The sequence below is a fragment of the Bison bison genome, unplaced genomic scaffold, assembly GCF_000754665.1.
Source record: "Bison bison bison isolate TAMUID 2011002044 unplaced genomic scaffold, Bison_UMD1.0 scf7180017864485, whole genome shotgun sequence".
Taxonomy (NCBI): Eukaryota; Metazoa; Chordata; class Mammalia; order Artiodactyla; family Bovidae; genus Bison; species Bison bison.
The window spans coordinates 3,713,822-3,729,520 of record NW_011495045.1 but is presented as its reverse complement, the minus strand read 5'-3'; the positions used below and the strand labels follow the sequence as shown (position 1 = coordinate 3,729,520).

Sequence of the window (15,699 nt, the reverse complement as noted above, 5' to 3'; positions counted from 1 at the left end):
TCTCTAGTTGCAGCACGTGGGTGTGGCTGTCCCAAGGTACGTAGAACCCCAGTTCCCCAGCCAAGTGTCAAACCTGCATCCTGTGCTTTGGAAAGTGGATTCTTTACCACTGGGCCACCAGGCAAGTCCCTAGCCTTTCATTTTTAATTGATACCAGTAGGTTATCTAAAATTTAAGAATCCTCATCAGTTTCTATAGTATACTCTAAATTTACATTTTTACATTATATTCATTTAATACCATGATATATGGTTGACCAAAAAATTTGTCCAGGTTTTTCCAGAAGGTGTTATGTATTAAAATTGAATGACAGCATGTGTTATCACTGTCCTCTTTTAAAGTGAGTGTGTATAATTTTCAAGTTAGAAATCTTTGATAGATATTTCTGAGAAAATATCTTTTTGAGACTTCACAGATATGCTTTTCCTGTATTGTGCTTGCTTTTTACTGACAGACTTTGGTCTGGACATAGTATGAAATTTCAAGTTTGTTTTGCTTGTGACTTGTGTGTCTTCATTTTTCAGGGTAGGAATATGCTGAATATTTTCTTTGAAACGGTGTCAGTGACGTGACGTGAGTAGTCACTATTCAGAGTTTAGTAACTCTGGCACTCCCTGTCAGTGACACTGATCTTTTAAACCAGGGTTCACTTAGACTTTCGAAAAAGATGTTAAATATATTAAATAAAGACTTCTGAAACATAAAAGTATTGAATAAGTTCCTCGTTTACCTTGGAACCACATTATTGGCTCCAGCACTCATAATTCCCAAATCTGATTCTATACTAATTTAGACTTTATGCTTTATTTGAAAAAATTAAAGACCAAATTCGGAGAAGGCAATGGCACCCCACTCCAGTACTCTTGCCTGGAAAATCCATGGACAGAGGAGCCTGGTGGGCTGTAGTCCATGGGGTCGCTAAGAGTCGGGAACAACTGAACGACTTCACTTTCACTTTTCACTTTCATGCATTGGAGAAGGAAATGGCAACCCACTCCAGTGTTCTTGCCTGGAGAATCCCAGGGACGGGGAAGCCTGGTGGCCTGCTGTCTCTGGGGTCCCACAGAGTCAGACACGACTGAAGCGACTTAGCAGCAGCAGCAGCAGCAGAGACCAAATTAAAGTTAACATCTATTGAGGAAATCATTGTAAAATAACACAATAATCTTAAGAGTAGAGTAGGTCCTAAAGAAAACAAAATTGAGGACCCCTAACCATATACATAAAAACATTGTGTTGGAAATAACATGATTTGAATCCAGTAATTAAATCAGCCCTCTGCCAGAAATAGTTTTGCCACCTATATTTTTGGTCATTGTATTAGATACATTTTTTTTTCTTAAATGTTCTGTGTAATTCAGATATTTTATTAATTCACATTGTTTCACTCAAGTTGTCTGCCTTAGAGAAGTTAGTTCAGTTCAATTGCTCCGTCATGTTGGACTCTTTGCAACCCCTTGGACTGCAGCACGCCAGGCCTCCCTGTCCATCACCAACTCCCAGAGTTTACTCAAACTCATGTCCATTGAGTCGGTGATGCCATCCAATCATCTCATCCTCTGTCGTCCCCTTCTGCTCCTGCCTTCAGTCTTTACCAGCATCCAGGTCTTTTCAAATGAGTCAGTTCTTCGCATCAGGTGGCCAAAGTATTGGAGTTTCAGCATCAGCCCTTCCAATGAATATTCAGGACTGATTTCCTTTGGGATGGACTGGTTGGATCACCTAGCAGTCCAAAGGACTCTGAAGAGTCTTTTCCAATACCACAGTTCAAAAACATCAATTCTTTACTGCTCAGCTTTCTTTACTGTCCAACTGACACATCCATATGTGACTACTGGAAAAACCATAGCCTTCACTAGATACACCTTTGTTGGCAAAGTAATGTCTCTGCTTTTTAATATGCTGTCTAGGTTGGTCATAACTTTTCTTCCAAAGAGCAAGTATCTTTTAATTTCATGGCTGCAGTCACCATCTGCAGTGATTTTGGAGCCCCCCAAAATGAAGTCTGTCACTGTTTCCCAGTCTATTTGCCAAGAAGTGATGGGACCAGATGCCATGATCTTAGTTTTCTGAATGTTGAGTTTTAAGCCAACTTTTTCACTCTCCTCTTTCACTTTCATCAAGACTCTTTTTAGTTCCTCTTCACTGTCTGCCATAAGGGTGGTGTCATCTGCATATCTGAGGTTATTGATATTTCTCCTGGCAATCTTGATTCCAGCTTGTGCTTCCTCCAGTCCAGCGTTTCTCATGATGTACTCTGCATATAAGTTAAATAAGCAGGGTGACAATATACAGCCTTGACGTACTCCTTTTCCTGTTTGGAATCAGTCTGTTGTTCATGTCCATTTCTAACTGTTGATTCCTGACCTGAATACAGATTTTTCAAGAAAAATCAACTGCTTCATAAAACATGTTTTAAACAGGCATGAAACTGTCCTGTAATTCCTGACCCCACCATTAAAGATGCTAAGTTGGAATGTTACTTTGATCTCTGTCATTTTTTACTGGTCTCATGTGGCTTAGGATTACATTGTAGTTCTTGATTTACTTTTCATTGAAGGATAATTACAATATTGTGTTGGTTTCTGCCATACATCAGCATGGATCAGCCATAGGTATACATACGTCTCCTCCCTCTTGAACCTCCTTCCCAACTCCCACTCCATCCTACCCCTCTAGCTTGCAACTAGCCCCAGTTTTAGTTCCCTGAGTTATATAACAAATTCCCCGACTGGCTGGCTATTTTGCGTATGTTAATGTGTGTTTCTGTTCTGTGCTTCTCTCCATTCATCCCACCCTCTCCTCCTTATATTCATCTCACCCTCTTATATTCATCTCCCCCTCTCCTTCCACCCACTGTGTCCATAAGTCTATGTTTACATATCCATTGCTACTGGGCAAATAGGTTCATTAGAACCATCTTGCTAGGTTCAATATATGCCTTAACATAGGATATTTGTTCTTCTCTTCTGTCTGACTTCACTCTGTGTAATAGGCTCTAGATTTATTCACCCCATTAGCACTGACTCAAATGCATCCCTTTTATGGCTGAGTAATATTCCATTGTGTATATGTACCAGAGCTTCTTCATCCATTCATGGACATCTAGGTTGCTTCCATGTCTTAGCTATTATAGATAGTGCTTCAGTGAACATTAGGGTACATGTGTCTTTTCAGTTACAGTTTTCTCAGGGTATATGCATAGTGGTGGGATTGTTGGGTCATATGGTAGTTTTAGTCCTAGGTTTTTAGGGAATCTCCTTACTGTCTTCCATAGTGGCTGCATCGGTTTACATTCCACCTAACAGTGCACCAACATGTCATGTCCCTTTTCTCCACACCTTCTTCAGCTCTTATTGTTTGAAGATTTTTTTTGATGATGGCCATTCTGACAGGTGTAAGGGGATACTGTAGTTTTCATTTGCATTTCTCTAATAATGAGTGGCTGACTTTATTTTTCTGGGCTCCAAAATCACTGCAGATGGTTATTGCAGCAATGAAATTAAAAGAGGCTTACTGCTTGAAAGGAAAGTTATGACCAACCTAGACAGCACATTAAACACACATTACTTTGCCAACAAAGGTCCGTCTAGTCAAGGCTATGGTTTTTCCAGTGGTCATGTATGGATGTGAGAGTTGGACCGTGAAGAAAGCTAAGTGCCGAAGAATTGATGCTTTTGAACTGTGGTGTTGGAGAAGACTCTTGAGAGTCCCTTGGACTGCAAGGAGATCCCACCAGTCCATCCTAAAGGAGATCAGTCCTGGGTGTTCATTGGAGTGACTGATGTTGAAGCTGAAACTCCAATACTTTGGCCACCTGATGCGGAGAGCTGACTCATTGGAAAAGTCCCTCTGATGCTGGGAGGGACTGGGGGCAGGAGGAGAAGGGGACGACAGAGGATGAGATGGCTGGATGGCATCACCGACACAATGGACATAGGTTTAGGTGGATTTCAAAAGTTAGATGGACAGGGAGGCCTGCCGCCTGCGGTTCATGGGGTTCAAAGAGTCGGACACTACTGAGTGACTGAACTGAACTGAACAATGAGTGATTTTGAGCATCTTTTCGTGTGTTTATTAGCTATCTGTATGTCTTCCTTGGAGAACTGTTTAGGTCTTTTGCCCACTGTTGGACTGAGTTATTTGCTTTTCTATTATTGAGTTGCATAAGCTGCTTATGTATTTTGGAAATTAATCCTTTGTCAGTTGTTTCATTTGCTATATTTTCTCCCATTCTGAGGGTTGTCTTTTCACCTTGTTTATAGTTTCTTTTGCTGTACAAAGCTTTTAAGTTTAATTAGGTCTTGCTTGTTTGTTTTTGTTGTTCTTTCTATTACTCTAGGAGGAGACTCATACAGGATCTTCTTGTGATTTGTATAATAAAGTGTTCTGCCTATGCTTTCCTCTTAAGAGTTTTACAGCTTCTGGTCTTACATTTAGGTCTTTAGTCTGGTTTGAGCTAATCTTTGTATATCATGTTAGGAAGTGTTCTAGTTCGGTTCTTTCACATGTAGCTGTCCAGTTTTCCTAGCATCACTTATTGGAGAGACTATCTTTGCCTCAGTGAATATTCTTGCCTCCTATGTCAAAGATAAGGGTTTATCGCTGGCCTTTCTGTCTTGTTTCATTGGTGTATATTTCTGTTTTTGTGCCAGTACCATACTTCCTTGATGATTGTAGCTTTGTAGTATGCTCTGAAGTCAGGAACATTAATTTCCTCCAGCTCCGTTTTTCTTTCTCAAGATTGCTTTGGCTGTTTGGGGTCTTTTGTGTTTCCATACGAATTGTGAGATTTTTTTGTTCTAGTTCTGTGAAAAATGCCATTGGTGATTTGATAGGTTCACATTGAATCTGTAGATTGCATTTGGTAGTTTAGTCATTTTCACAATATTGATTCTTCTAGTGCAGGAAAGTAGAATATCTCTCCATCTGTTTATGTTGACTTTGTTTTCTTTCATCAGTGTCTTATAGTTTTCTATGTATAGCTCTGTTTTCTTAGGTTGATTTATTCCTATGTATTGTGTTCTCTTTGTTGCAGTGATAAATGGGATTGATTCTTTCTCTTTCTGACTTTTTGTTGTTAGTGCATAGAAATGCAAGTAGTTTTTGTGTATTGATTTGGTATCCTGTGATTAGCTCTAGTAATTTTCTGATGGTATTTTTAGGGTTTTCTATGTATAGTAGTATCATGTCATCTGCAAACAGTGAGAGTTTTACTGTTTATTTCCAGTCTGGATTCTTTTTGTTTTCTTTAACTCTCTGATTGTCATAGCTAGGACTTCGAAATTATGTTGAATAATAGTGGCGAGAATGGGCACCCTTGTCTTGTTTCTGATATTAGAGGGGATGCTTTCAGGTTTTCACCATTGAGAATAATGTTTGCTGTGGGTTTATCATTTATGACCTTTATTATGTTGAGGTAGATTCCTTCCATGCCCATTTTTTAAAGAGTTTTATCATAAATGGGTTCTGAATTTTTTTCAAAAGCTTCTTCTGCATCTATTGAGAAGATCTTATGATTTTTATCTCTCAGTTTGTTAATATGGTGTATCACATTGATTGATTTGCTTATACTGAAGAATCCTTGCATCCCTGGGATCATGGTGTGTGATCTTTTTTTCTTTTTCCCCAAATAAGTTTCACATATTTTTTACTGAACCTCATAGCCAGCTAGCAAGGAAACAAGAAACATTAGGAGCCATGCATTCCATCTCTCTCATAAGTTTAGACAGTTGTGATGTTCCAACTGTGATTTGGCTGGTTAATCTGCAGATGGTCTTAACACACAGCATGTGTTCCACTTTATATGTGACACTTCTTATAGACCCAGCTTGGTTTTTCTCCAGTGTCTTCTCTTGGAATTGTCCCTGATCTTACTAGTCTTTGTTTGAATCCATTGAGGAATGGGACAATTCTGCTTTTGTTTCTTGGCTAGGAATTGCTTGACCCTGAGAGTCTTGTGAGACGACATCATGGGAAGCAAACTCAACCACACATAGGATGGTGGAGAAAAGAAAATGCATGTATATTCTTTATAATGTGTTGTTGAATTCTGTTTGCTAGAAGTTTCTTGAGGATTTCTGCATCTTGTTCATCAGTGATATTGGCCTGTAATTTTCTTTTTTTGTGATGTCTTTTTCTGATTTTGATATCAGGGTGATGGTGGTCTTGTAAAATGAATTTGGAGGTATTCCTTCCTCTGCAATTTTTTTGAAAAAGTTTCAGATGGATAGGCACTAGCTCTTCTCTAAATGTTTAATAGATTTCACCTGTGAAGCCATCTGAACTTTTGTTTGTAGGGAGATTTTTGATCAGTTTTCAGTTTAGTGCTTATAATGGCCTTGTTCATAGTTTCTATTTTTTCCTGGTTCAGTCTTGGAAGGTTGAACTTTTCTAAAAATCTGTCCGTTTCTTCCAGGTTGTTCAATTTATTGGCATATAGTTTCTTGTAATAGTCTCTTCTGATTCTTTGTATTTCTGCATTGTCTGTTGTAGCCTGTCCTTTTTCATTTCTAATTTTGTTGATTTGATTTTTCTCCCTTTTTTCTTGAGTCTGGCTAATGGTTTGTCCGTTTTATCTCCTTAAAGAATCAGCTTTTAGTTTTATTACTTGTTACTATTGTTTCCTTCATTTCTTCTTCATTTATTTCTGCTCTGATCTTGTTGATTTCTTTACTTCTACGAATTTTGGGGTTTTATTGTTCTCCTTTTTCAGTTGTTTTAGGTGTAAAGTTAGTTGTCTATTCGATGTTTTTGTTTCCTGAGATAGGATTGTATTGCTATAAACTTCCCTCTTAGAATTGTTTTTGCTGCAGCCCATAGGTTTTTGGTTGTCGTGTTTTTGTTGTCATTTGTTTCCAGGAATGGTTGATTTCTCATTTTACTTCGTCAGCAACCTGTTCATTTTTAAGAAATGTGTTTAATTTCCATGTATGTGTGTTTTACAGTTGTTTTTTGTTTCCTTGTAATTGATATCTAGTCTCATATTCTTATGGTGAGAAAAGATGCTTGATGTGATTTCCATTTTTTTAAATTTACTGAGAATTAATTTGTGACCTGAGATGTGGACTATCCTGGAAAATGTTCGATCTGCATTTGAGAGGAGGGTGTATTCCTTTGCATTTGGATGGAATGTCCTAAAGGTATCAACTAGGTCCATATGACCTAATGTGGCATTTAAGGCTTGTGTTTCCTTAATTTTCTGTTTTGATGAACTGTTCATTGGTGTAAGTGGGGTATTAAAATCCAAACTGTTGTGTTACTGTCAATTTCTCCTTTTGTGTCTGTTTGCCTTATGTATTGAGGGGCTCCTCTGTTGGGTGCATAAATATTTGCATTGTTATGTCTTCTTGGATTGATCACTATGTAGTGTGCTTCCTTATCTCTTATAATATTGTTTTATTTTAAGGTCTGTTTTGTCTGATAGGATTGCTACTCTGACTTTGTTTTGATTTCCATTTTGCATGGAGTGTCTTTTTCCATCTTTTCACTTTCAGTCTATGTGTGTCTCTAGGTCTGAAGTGGGTCTCTTGTAGATAGCGTATGTATGGGTCATGTTTTTTTATCCATTCAGTCTGTGTCTTTTGGTTGGAGCATTTAATCCATTTACATTTAAAGTAATTATTGATATATATGTTCCTTTTGGAATTTTCTTAATTGTTTTGGGCTTATTTTTGTAGGTCCTTTTCTTCTCTTGTGTTTCCTTCCTGTGGAAGTCCTTTTAACTTTGTCTGTAAAGCTGGTTTTGTGGTGCTAAATTCTCTTAACTTTCACTTGTCTGAAAGGTTTCAATTTTTCTGTCAAATACGAATGAGATTCTTGCCAGGTCGGGTAATCTTGCTTGTAGATTTTTCCCTTTCAGTACTTTAAATATATCCTGCCATTCTCTTCTGGCCTATAAGGTTCCTGCTGAAAGATATCTGTTAATCAAATGGGGTTTCCCTTGTATGCTGCTTGTTGGTTTTCCCTTGCTGCTTTTAATAGTCTTTCTTTGTGTTTAATCTTTATTAGTTTGACTAGTACGTGTCTCAGTGTGTATCTCCTTGGGTATATACTGTAGGGGACTCTGCGCTTCTTGGACTTGATTGTTTCCTTTCGCATGTTGGGGAAATTTTCATGTATAGTATCTTCAAATATTTTCTCAGACCCTTTCTTTTTCTTTTCTAGTACTGGGACACCTGTAATCCGAATGTTGGTGTGTTTAATATTGTCTGAGAGGTCTCTGAGACTATCCTCAATTCTTTTCTTTCTTTATCCTTTAGTCTGCTCTTCAGAAGTTATTTCCACCATTCTATTCTTCTGCCTCAGTTATTCTGGTATTGATTGCTTCTAGAGTATTTTTTGCTTCCCTGGTGGCTCAGGTGGTAAAGAGCTTGCCTGCAATGTGGGAGAGATCTGGGTTCAATCCCTGGGTTGGGGAGATCCCCTGGAGAAGGGAATAATAACCCACTCCAGTATTCTTGCCTACAGTATTCCATGGACAGAAGAGTCTGGTGGGCTACAGTCCATGGGGTCGCAAAGAGTCAGACACAACTGAGCTACTAACACACAGAGTATTTTAAATTTCATTATGTATTGTATGTCTCTGTTTATTCTTTATTTCTTCTAGGTCCATGTTAAATGTGTTAATTGATCCTTGCATTTTGTCCATTCTGTTTTTGAGGTTTTGGATCATCTTTATTATCATTACTCTGAATTCTCTTTCAGATGGTTTGCCTATTTCCTCTTCGTTTATTTGGTCTTGTGAGTTTCTGTCTTGTTCATTCATTTGTGCAGTATTTCTCTGCCTTTTCATTTTTATTCTAACGTACTGCGTTTGAGGCTTCCTTTCCCCAGGCTTTCAAGTTGTATTCCTACTTCCCTTTGGTTTCTGCCCTCAATGGGTAAGGTTTGTCCAGTGGTTTGGTTAGGCTTTGTGTTGGGAGTGACTTTTGCTTGTGTTCTGGTGAAAGGAGGTGAGGTGGGTTTTTTTTTCTCCCCTTCTGATGGGCTTGGCTGTGTGAGGTGGTATATTTTGGGATGTCTGGTAATCCTGTCTGCTGATTAATGGTTGGGTTTATGATTTTGTCTTGTTCATTGTTTGGGTGAGGTGTCCTGCACTAGAGTGCTGCCAGCAGTTGGGTGATGCTGGATCTTTTTAACACAGTTAACAACCCCATGGTTCCTTTCTTGGATTCCATGAAAGGTTCCAACCTATCATTAGTGAGTATTTATTGCCTGCTTTGTATACAGTAGGAATTCATTAACTCTTTATTTCATTTGAACACCTGAAGGTTGTTTTATGTTAGTCCAGCCACATGGGAATTGATGGTCTTTCAGAAGTGGCATGCCAAGTCTTTGTTCATTCCCTGCTTTATAGGTCAGAGAGAGAGAAGTGACAACTGTGTATGTGGAAACAATTTCAATCAGGCCCAATGACAAAGGAGCCAGCAGACATACTTGGGGGAATGCCCAGAGGTGTGCTGCTGGAGTTTCTTGGGCAAGAACAGTAGTTGGGAAGAGGCAGCAGGAGGCCTCTTTCCCTATAATACATTGGCATATGTAGCTATGTCCTCCTGCATAACTCTCATCACTTCTTTTTAATAGTGAAAATCATGTTCTTTTCCATGGATTATTGGTCCTTGTAGTCTGCATTCTTAAGTTACTTGTGTCCAAATAAAATTGAGTTTACAATTTAGAGTGAGATAGCTACATACCAGTTGTAGGTTAGCTATGGGATAGTCTGTGTCACAGCTGACTGCCTGTACGCCTGGGACTCAGCTGATGTCATACCAAAGAACACAGGCTTTGGATTAGATAAATCTGGGTTTGAATTCTAATACTTGTTGAACAAGTAACTTCTTATTCTCTTATCCTTACTGTGAAAATAATAGTCCTTTCAAGAGTTTTTGTGAGAAATAATAGGGTCAGTACAGAAACACTTAGCAGAGTACCTAATCCCTAATTAAGTAGTAGTAGTAAAGAATTTTTAATATTACTAGTACATAGTTTGATTAGAAGTTGAATATATGTTGCTTTTTAGAAAAATGTAATTGGTGCTATTAAAAAGTAATGTATTCTAATATGGGGCTTCTCAGGTGGCTCAGTGGTAAGGAATCTTGACCTGCATACAGGTTTCTCAGGAGGCAGGTGAGGTGGTTTGGTATTCCTATCTCTTTAAGAATTTTCCACAGTTTGTTGTGATCCACACAATCAAAGGCTTTAGTGCAGTTGATGAAGCAGAAGTACATGTTTTTCTGGAATTCTCTTGCTTTTTCTATGATCCAGCTAATCTTGGCAATTTGATCTCTGGTTCCTCTGCCTTTTCTAAATCCAGCTTCAACATCTGAAAGTTTTCAGTTCTTATACTGTTGAAGCCTAGCTTGAAGAATTTTGAGCACTACTTTGCTAGTGTGTGAAATGAGTGTGATTGTGTGGTAGTTTGAACATTCTTTGGCACTGCCTTTCTTTGGGATTGGAATGAAAACTGACCTTTTTCAGTCCTGTGACTGCTGAGTTTTCCAAATTTGCTGGCATACTTAGTGCAGCACTTTAACAGCATTATCTTTTAGGATATGTAAAGGCTCAACTGGAATTCTATCACCTCCACTAGCTTTGTTCATAGTGATGCTTCTTAAGGCCCACTTGACTTCACGCTCCAGGGGGATTTTGGCTCTAGGTGAATGATAACACCGTCATAGTTATCAGGGTTGTAAAGATCTTTTTTGTACAGTTCTTCTGTGTATTCTTGCCACCTCTTCTTAATATCTTCTGCTTCTGTTAGGTTCACACTGTTTCTGTCCTTTATTGTGCCCATCTTTGCCTGAAATGTTCCCTTGATATATCTAATTTTCTTGAAGAGATGTCTCTAGTCTCATTCTATTGTTTTCTTCTGTTTCTTTTCATTGCTTGCTTGGCAAGCCTCTCTTATCTCTCCTTGCTATTTTTTGGAACTCTACATTCAGATGGGTATCTCTTTCCTTTTCTCATTTGCCTTTCGCTTCTCTTCTTTTCTCAGGTACTTGTAAGGCCTCCTCAGACAACCATTTTGTCTTTTGTATTTCTTTTTCTTGGGGATGGTTTTGATGACCACCTCCTATACAATGTTATGAACCTCCATCTGTAGTTCTTCCGGCACTCTGTCTCTGTCTCTCAGATATAATCCCATGAATCTATTTGTCACTTGTACTGTGTAATCAATCATAAGGGATTTGTTTAGGTCATACCTGAATGGCCTAGTGATTTTCCCTACAAAAAGAAACTAGGTATCACTAAGAAACATGGAGAGCCAAAGTCATTTGTGTTAATTGAATGGGGTGTTCATTGGTGATGGCTGTCAGCAGGTGAGAATTCTTGTGAGATGAGAAGTACAAGCTTTGTAAGAGTGCAGTGTAATAAACTTTACAAAACACTTTAAATATCATAATCAAGTTAAATACTGGCTATACATTTATTTCATTTTTCAGTATAAACACTAAAATTCCTCCTCCCAACTTGGTTGTTGTTATCTTCAGTCTTTTTTTCTTGCTTCCGTGTCTCCTTTACCTCCATCCTTGAGGAAGAACAAATGAAACGTCAATAGAGAAAAGGTAAACAGCACCAGTGCCCACCTCCAGAAGGGGCCATCTGTGTGCCAGAGCAGGACTGGAAAAGTTCTGAGTTTGTGGAATATTATTGCAGCCTTTGGTCTTCAGGTCTGGTGAGATGTAAGTATTCATGAAGTGTCTCAGGGCCTCAGTGTCTCAGGGCGGAAGCTAACTGTCTTGGAGACTGTGGCAGCGCTGGATTTGACTAAGCAGGGACTGAGGAGTGATGTGGGCAGGCTATTCAGCATCTTAGAGTAGCAGGCAGCCTGGCATGAAAAAAGTAGCTCTTGACCATACTAGCAATTACTTGAGAAATACTGTGCTCTTGATGTCACAGACAAGCCTACTTTTTCAGCTTTCTAAAGAATACAGGAAGGGCACCAGTATCTGTGGGGCCTGCAGGGCCTTGTTTTTTCTCAAGGAAATTGGGATGTTCAAACTTTCTTAAACCTGTGTAACCCCTGACTCCTAGAGTGGTGGGGGCTGTTTACCTGTGTATACTCTGTTGATTGAGATAGGATGAAAGAGGTGAATGTGCTAAAAGTGAGTCCAAGTCTTGGGGGCAGGGGGGCGCTTAGTTATTCAATCTTCCTTCTGGCTGTTGAGAAAGTACCTTGTAGGGAAGTCTAAAACAGAGATGGAGCTCCTCTCTCATGAATGAACTCCAGGCCTTAGATTATTAAATGCTGTGAGGATTCATTAAAACCAGTTGGAAAGATATGGTCACCCTTAAGCTTAATGCAGGGCCTACTTTTCTTGCTGACTTGTTACAACTCTATCTGTTTGCCCCAAAACTGGAGTCTCTTTTCCTTTTGAAAGCAGATAGGTACTAGTTGCTTCAGGAAGAAATAGGTAATAAAACTTTGCTGATAAGCTTATCAGAGATTGCAAGTTGAGAAATTATGTGATTTGGGCTTGAAATTCAGAATTGACATCAAATGGCAGCTATGTCTTTTGTAAATATTTAGGTATATTTAGATAAGTTTTAGAGGAAAGCATAATTATTATTATTTTTTTAACTAAAAAGAGTATTAAAAAGAGTATTATTCCCATTGAAGTTGATAATATTATCAGATAATTAAATCTTATTCATCATTATATTTCTGGCCCTCAACATAGAGTCTGATCCACAGTAAGCCTTTGGTAGATGTTTGATAAATGAATTTGGCTATATTTAGGCCCATGGTAGATGCATCTAAATGACAAATGCACTCGTTCCCACCAAACTCTCAGGAAGATGTTTTCAGATAGCATTCAGTTCAGTTCAGTCACTCAGTCATGTCCGACTCTTTGCGACCCCATGAATTGCAGCACGCCACGCCTCCCTGTCACATCACCAACTCCCGGAGTTCACTGAGACTCATGTGCATCGAGTCAGTAATGCCATCCAGCCATCTCATCCTCTGTCGTCCCCTTCTCCTCCTGCCCCCAATCCCTCCCCGCATCAGAGTCTTTTCCAGTGAGTCAACCCTTCGCGTGAGGTGGCCAAAGTATTGGAGTTTCAGCTTTAGCATCATTCCCTCCAAAAAAATCCCAGGGCTGATTGATCTCCTTCAGAATGGACTGGTTGGATCTCCTTGCAGTCCAAGGGACTCTCAAGAGTCTTCTCCAACACCACAGTTCAAAAGCATCAGTTCTTTGGCACTCAGCCTTCTTCACAGTCCAACTCTCACATCCATACATGACCACAGGAAAAACCATAGCCTTGACTAGACGGACCTTTGTTGGCAAAGTAATGTCTCTGCTTTTGAATATGCTGTCTAGGTTGGTCATAACTTTCCTTCCAAGGAGTAAGCGTCTTTTAATTTCATGGCTGCAGTCACCATCTGCAGTGATTTTGGAGCCCAAAAAGATAAAGTCTGACACTGTTTCCACTGTTTCCCCATCTATTTCCCATGAAGTGATGGGACCGGATGCCATGATCTTCGTTTTCTGAATGTTGAGCTTTAAGCCAGCTTTTTCACTCTCCACTTTCACTTTCAGCACGAGGCTTTTTAGTTCCTCTTCACTTTCTGCCGTAAGGGTGGTGTCATCTGCATATCTGAGGTTATTGATATTTCTCCCGGCAATCTTGATTCCAGCTTGTGCTTCCTCCAGTCCAGCGTTTCTCATGATGTACTCTGCATAGAAGTTAAATAAGCAGGGTGACAATATATAGCCTCGATGTACTCCTTTTCCTATTTGGAACCAGTCTGTTGTTCCATGTCCAGTTCTAACTGTTGCTTCCTGACCTGCATACAGATTTCTCAAGAGGCAGGTCAGGTTGTCTGGTATTCCCATCTCTTTCAGAATTTTCCACAGTTTATTGTGATCCACACAGTCAAAGGCTTTGGCATAGTCACTAAAGCAGAAATAGATGTTTTTCTGGAACGCTTTTCCTTTTTCCATGATCCAGCGGATGTTGGCAATTTGATCTCTGGTTCCTCTGCCTTTTCTAAAACCAGCTTGAACATCAGGAAGTTCACGGTTCATGTATTGCTGAAGCCTGGCTTGGAGAATTTTGAGCATTACTTTACTAGCATGTGAGATTAGTGCAATTGTGTAGTAGTTTGAGCATTCTTTGGCATTGCCTTTCTTTGGGATTGGACTGAAAACTGACCTTTTCCAGTCCTGTGGCCATTGCTGAGTTTTCCAAATTTGCTGGCCTATTGAGTGCAGCACTTTCACAGCATCATCTTTCAGGATTTGAAATAGCTCAACTGGAATGCCATCACCTCCACTAGCTTTGTTCATAGTGATGCTTTCTAAGGCCCACTTGACTTCACATTCCAGGATATCTGGCTCTAGATGAGTGATCACACCATCGTGATTATCTGGGTCGTGAAGATGTTTATTGTACAGTTCTTCTGTGTATTCTTGCCACCTCTTCTTAATATTTTCTGTTTCTGTTAGATCCATACCATTTCTGTCCTTTATTGAGCCCATCTTTGCATGAAATGTCCCCTTGGAATCTCTAATTTTCTTGAAGAGTTCTCTAGTCTTTCCCATTCTGTTGTTTTCCTCTATTACTTTGCGTTGATCGCTGAGGAAGGCTTTCTTATCTCTTCTTGCTATTCTTTGGAACTCTGCATTCAGATGTTTATATCTTTTCTTTTCTCTTTTGCTTTTTGCTTCTCTTCTTTTCACAGCTATTTGTAAGGCCTCCCCAGACAGCCATTTTGCTGTTTTGCATTTCTTTTCTATGGGAATGGTCTTGATCCCTGTCTCCTGTACAGTGTCACGAACTCATTCCATTAGATGCATACTGTTATTCTAAGGAATTTGTCAAAGGAGATAAAACTGATTTGTCATCTTGTATCCAAGTTTAAGTTGATACTATGTTAGGAATTAAACTTGTGTTAATTGATAATGATAGAAATATTTTGCCCCTCCATGTTAATTTGCTTTTTAAAATGAAACGGCCTGTGCACTCCCTTCAAACCTTTGCTGGTTCTGCCAGTGGGTGGTTCCTGCTAATCTAAAGAAGGCATGTTCTTGGGTATGGCAACTGTGCAGTTAACTTGTTTTGTGCTCACATATAATTAATTGTCAGGAGTTCTTTTTATTTATTTATTTCTGACATTTCATTTATTTATTTTTTTGGATTGAAATCAAAGCAAAATGTTCATATTTTAATGTTTATGTTTCCATAGAGAATACTCATTTTTCCAGACCTAACTTTATGGTCTCAGAGTGGGAGCAGAGGCCATCCATATGGTCTTGAGTCTCTTTATCTCTTTGTAATGTATCCTCAGAGACAACAAAACTTTAAGTTCTTTTCAGTTCAAGAAGCATGTCTGGGTTCTTTCAGCGTCAAGATTCCAGCTAGTCACTTAATTCAGTGACTATAGTTTTTGTGACCTTACAATAAAAGATATATTTTAATCCAATGTATGTATATGTAACAGTGTTGTAGTCCTATATTCTTAACCATATGACTTTTGAATGCATCTAAATATAATGAATACTTAAAATATTGATATGCTGTCATTTCTTCTTAGTTGATTTACAGTTAGTACTTAGGTTTCATGTATATATTTTCATATAGTAATTTCTAACAACACAGTGTAATTCCTTTTAAGGGCTCAATTAGAGAATGAAAAGAAGAAAAGAGAAATAGCAGAAAAGGAAAAGGAAAGAATAGAACGTGAAAAGG

General features: G+C 38.9%; 2 protein-coding genes across 3 annotated transcripts in view; one reads left to right on the top strand and one right to left on the bottom strand.

Moving 5' to 3' along the window:
- RDX (radixin) overlaps positions 1 to 15,699 on the top strand; it is a 90,823-nt gene that overhangs the window by 24,656 nt on the left and 50,468 nt on the right. For both annotated transcript variants that reach the window (XM_010862858.1, XM_010862857.1), the window contains exon 9: positions 15,626 to 15,693. In XM_010862858.1, the coding sequence (XP_010861160.1) occupies positions 15,626 to 15,693 (68 nt within the window). The remainder of the gene's footprint in view (positions 1 to 15,625; positions 15,694 to 15,699) is intronic.
- Positions 5,451 to 6,057, bottom strand: LOC105005019 (60S ribosomal protein L39-like). The gene has a single exon (XM_010862856.1). The coding sequence runs from the start codon at positions 5,972 to 5,974 to the stop codon at positions 5,819 to 5,821; it is 156 nt and encodes a 51-aa protein (XP_010861158.1). The 5' UTR covers positions 5,975 to 6,057; the 3' UTR covers positions 5,451 to 5,818.